This window comes from Hydra vulgaris, chromosome 12, assembly GCF_038396675.1.
Source record: "Hydra vulgaris chromosome 12, alternate assembly HydraT2T_AEP".
Classification (NCBI taxonomy): domain Eukaryota; kingdom Metazoa; phylum Cnidaria; class Hydrozoa; order Anthoathecata; family Hydridae; genus Hydra; species Hydra vulgaris.
The window spans coordinates 21230966-21235000 of NC_088931.1; the positions used below are offsets into that span (position 1 = coordinate 21230966).

General features: G+C 24.7%; 1 protein-coding gene across 1 annotated transcript in view; it reads left to right on the forward strand.

The window, feature by feature from the left end:
- The first annotated feature begins 402 nt into the window (after positions 1–402).
- The window catches only part of LOC100201337 (protein SREK1IP1), a 5597-nt gene continuing 1964 nt past the window's right edge, over positions 403–4035 (forward strand). The window contains exons 1-4 of the mRNA XM_065812529.1: positions 403–498; positions 635–700; positions 883–1026; positions 1620–1656. Coding sequence (XP_065668601.1) covers positions 450–498; positions 635–700; positions 883–1026; positions 1620–1656 — 296 coding nt within the window. The 5' untranslated portion in view covers positions 403–449. The remainder of the gene's footprint in view (positions 499–634; positions 701–882; positions 1027–1619; positions 1657–4035) is intronic.

The following is a 4035-nucleotide window of genomic DNA, read 5'->3' on the forward strand; positions in this document are numbered from 1 at the left end:
TGACTCAAATCTGCACGAATAGATAAATATATATATATGTATATATATATATATATATATATATATATATATATATATATATATATATATATATATATATATATATATATATATACTGCAACAAATTTACATTGAAGTAAAATGTTTATTTTAAAATATTTTGCTCATCTTAATTTTTAAAATGTTGACTGTTTCTTGTTACAATTTCATTTTCTTATTCCAGTTTCATTTTCTTGTTACAATTTCATTTTAATTCATTCCATTTCAATTCGGAGACTTTTTCAAACAGAAAAAAAGAGAACAATCAAAAAACTGTTTTTTAAAATGACTTCAAGTAATAGTTGTAAAAAAAAAAAGAAGCATTATTTCTGTTTTCTTATTCAATATATTTCTGCTTTTTATATTTTAGTTCTTTAAAAAGTTTATTTTTTTAAAAGCAAAAAAAAATTATGGCATATCATTCTAATGGTGTTCTTACAAGCGAAGAAAACCTCAAAGGTCATTACTTAATATTAAATTAAGGCATTTATAGCCTAAATTCTTATAAATATTTTCTTATAAAGAACTACACTAAATGTGATGGAAATTCTTTTTATTAGAATATCAACATTTTATTAAGCTATATTAATTTTAGGAATTGTTAACAGGTTATCAAATACTAGTGAAAGTCAACGAATAGGTTGCCGAAAATGTGGCCATGGTAGAAGTTATAGTTACTTTGTATTTTAATTTTTAAAGCAACATTTTAAAATTATACTATTTAAACACTTAATATTTATAAGTGTAATTAATATATTGGTTTTTAACTTCGAACACTCAATATTTATACTATTAACTATTCGAACACTCAATATTTATAAGAGTAATTAATATATTTTTAAGCTGGACATTTGACTTTTCAATGTTATAATACATTACAAAACAATACTCAATTACTTGATGTTGAATCCACAACATCTGATTCTGATGATGAGTTAAATCTGTTGGAAAAGCTGCTTGAAGAAAAGAAGCGAAAGGAAGCAGAAAGTAAAGTTTTTTGCATTTTTTTTTTTAGTAATTGTTAGTGATCTTGATTACTTATGAGAAATTTTTTTTCTTGTTTTTACAAGAGTTTTATTATTTTGATATTAGGAACTTGTGTCAATTTTAATTTTTTTGTATTATCAAAAATTAATAATTTTATACTTTTGTTAGATTTATTTGTTGTTAATTTAAACTTAATAATTGATCAATATTTTTACAATTTTAATGATTGATGATAATTTGCATATAATTACTTTCGAACATAGAAATTTATGTTCACAAATAATTTTGGTAGCTGGTCATGCAGTATTAGTGTAGTGGTAGAGCACTTGTTTCAATCCCTACTACGTCCTTATTGGTTTTTTTAAATTTCTTATTGTTTATTAAAAATCATACTTTAAATTACCAAACTTTTGTGAAATAGTAAAACAGCAGGTATTTTTTATTGACTTTTAAAATTTTTATTGCAAATTTGGAGGTTGTAATACTCTTTATCAAATATTTTCCAGTAATTAATTGTCTTAATTGTTATGTGTTGACAATTTAAATTATAATTTAATGATTTTTTGATTAAAAGTTGTTTAATTTTTTTATAGTTCGAAAGAAAAAAAAAAAAGAAAAAAAAAAGTCCAGGTATTAATGTTTTTTTTAGCATTTTTAAATTTACATAACATGAAAGTAAAATGTTTACTTACTGTTTTAAATATTTTTTTATTCTGTGATAACAATAGCAATAACAGATAACAATAACAATTATGTGATAACAATATTATTAAAAGTAAATAGTTATATATAGCAGTTACCTACCTATATAAGTAGGTAGGTAACTGCTATACATAACTATTTACTTTTTAATATTTATTTATATTTCAGTAAGAATTAAACACATGTAGCTTATATTCCGGAAAAGTAAATCACATTTACTTTTTAAATTTAAAGCAATTTCAATCCAACTGTCTGTTGATGTTTTTGACATCCAATAGACAGTTGTTTTGGTTAGTGTGCAGCAAGTACAAAATGTTTTTTTAACTGATTGCTCTATATCAACCAATAACAAGAAACACGTTTGAACAGGAGAAGCATGAAACTCAAATTTTTTCTAGTGGATTAAAATAGAAACTCAAGGCATAAAGTAACCCTGTATAGGGTTAGCTTAATATAATAACAGTAGCTTTAGATTATTAACAATTCAAGGTCAGATTAGGATCAGTATCATCATGATTACCCTGCCACTGGTAAAATCCAGTTCAAGTGCAACATGTTTTGCTGTTTTGTGCGACTTTTCTGGGCAAAGGCTAGAAAAAATCTGGCTTAAAATGCTTTAGAGCTCTTGTTTGAATATTGGACAGAAATATTTAAAAAAATGTATACTAATTTTGGAAAGATGTAAATAGTAATCAGCTACAATCTTGTAGAAGGCCTCCTAAGCACAGTTGCGTACTGGCCCTATAGGCTATGCGAGAATCCTGCATCGATCTCTAGCCATTTATCTTAGAGGGGTCTTTTGATCAACAAAATATAATATTCACTTTATTTATGGTACACAAATTAAATTCTTTACTATCTGATTTAAAGTATTAAACTTTGAGCGCTAGTATATTAGTATTTTGCATAACAAAATGTAACCATTATCTAACACCCCTCTCAAAATAAAGTAGATATTTGCAAAAAGTGTTTATTATTACATTACATAAATCGCTGTTAACAATTACATTACATTACCATCATAATAAATTTTAAAAATCACCTCAAGAGTTGAATTATACTTGCCAATCAGAAAGGAGTTTATGATCTAATTATGAAAAATTCCCCCAAGAATTGTGTAAAAGATGAATTGTTGCTTTAAAATGTGAACATTTCCTCTCACTAATTTTTTAAGTATTAAAAAAATTATTTAATTATTGCTTGTGTGGCCACCAGATTATTTAGTTGCTATGTAACCATGGAACTGAAACGATGCATTAGCATATTAAGTTCTGACTAATTCTGTAATTCTGACATGAAAGTTTTTTTATGCGGTCAAAATAATTGCAAAATGAAGTTTATAAAAGACTTTATTTTTCTAAAAAGTTTTGCAAATAAGTCTATCTTTGAGAGACTTAATTGCAAAAAAGTTTTCAATTGGTTTTAACATAAAATTATTTGAATAGTTAAAGTTATAGTTCCCCTAAACAAAAGAAGTTGCAGTCAGACTAATAAAAGTTTTATTTTTTAATAGAAGTTTCAAGTTACCACATTGTAAAAAGTTATTAAAAAAAACCTGTTTTCGAAGCATAAAAATTATTTTAAATTATGCAAAGAAAAAAAAAATCTGGTTTGTGCTTTTAAAATGTTTTGTATAAATGCAAATACCCCTTAATATCTCTAGTATAATATTTGTCATTTGATTTAAAGTTAAAACACTTCAAGAAATTCTAGTTTTATAGCAAGTCTTGAAGCGGTATCAGGTTAAAAAAAAAAATTTAATTAAAATTTCAATAAATTATTTATAATTCCTGACCAGGCATTATAAATACTTTATTAGATGACCAATTGCTGAATAATTCAGATGACAAATTTATTTAGATGACAATAGAAAACCAGCTGGTTATCTATTGTTCAGTTATAAATGTTATAAAAATAATTTTCAACACAAGTGTCATTTTAATAATTAACATAGTGCGATAAAAATTATCTATTGATTTTTTTACAGTCTCAAAAATTATTTATTGATCTTTCTAGGTTCTCCTAATCATTTGACCTTCAATTGAAATTTGACCTTCATTTGAAAAACTACATTTTTAAGCCACAATGTAAATATTCTTTTTATAATGCAATCTAGCATTAGATTATTTGCACTATATGTACATCCAGTTTATAATGGCATGTAACTACATGCGGTTATAAAATTTAGCACTTATATATTTATGGACTTTAAATCAAACATCTGCATGATTGGGTCTTTCTAGAAAATTCCTGTTTTTTACTTGTGTCTCCTTGGTAATGACTATGTAACTCTTTCTTTTATCTCCT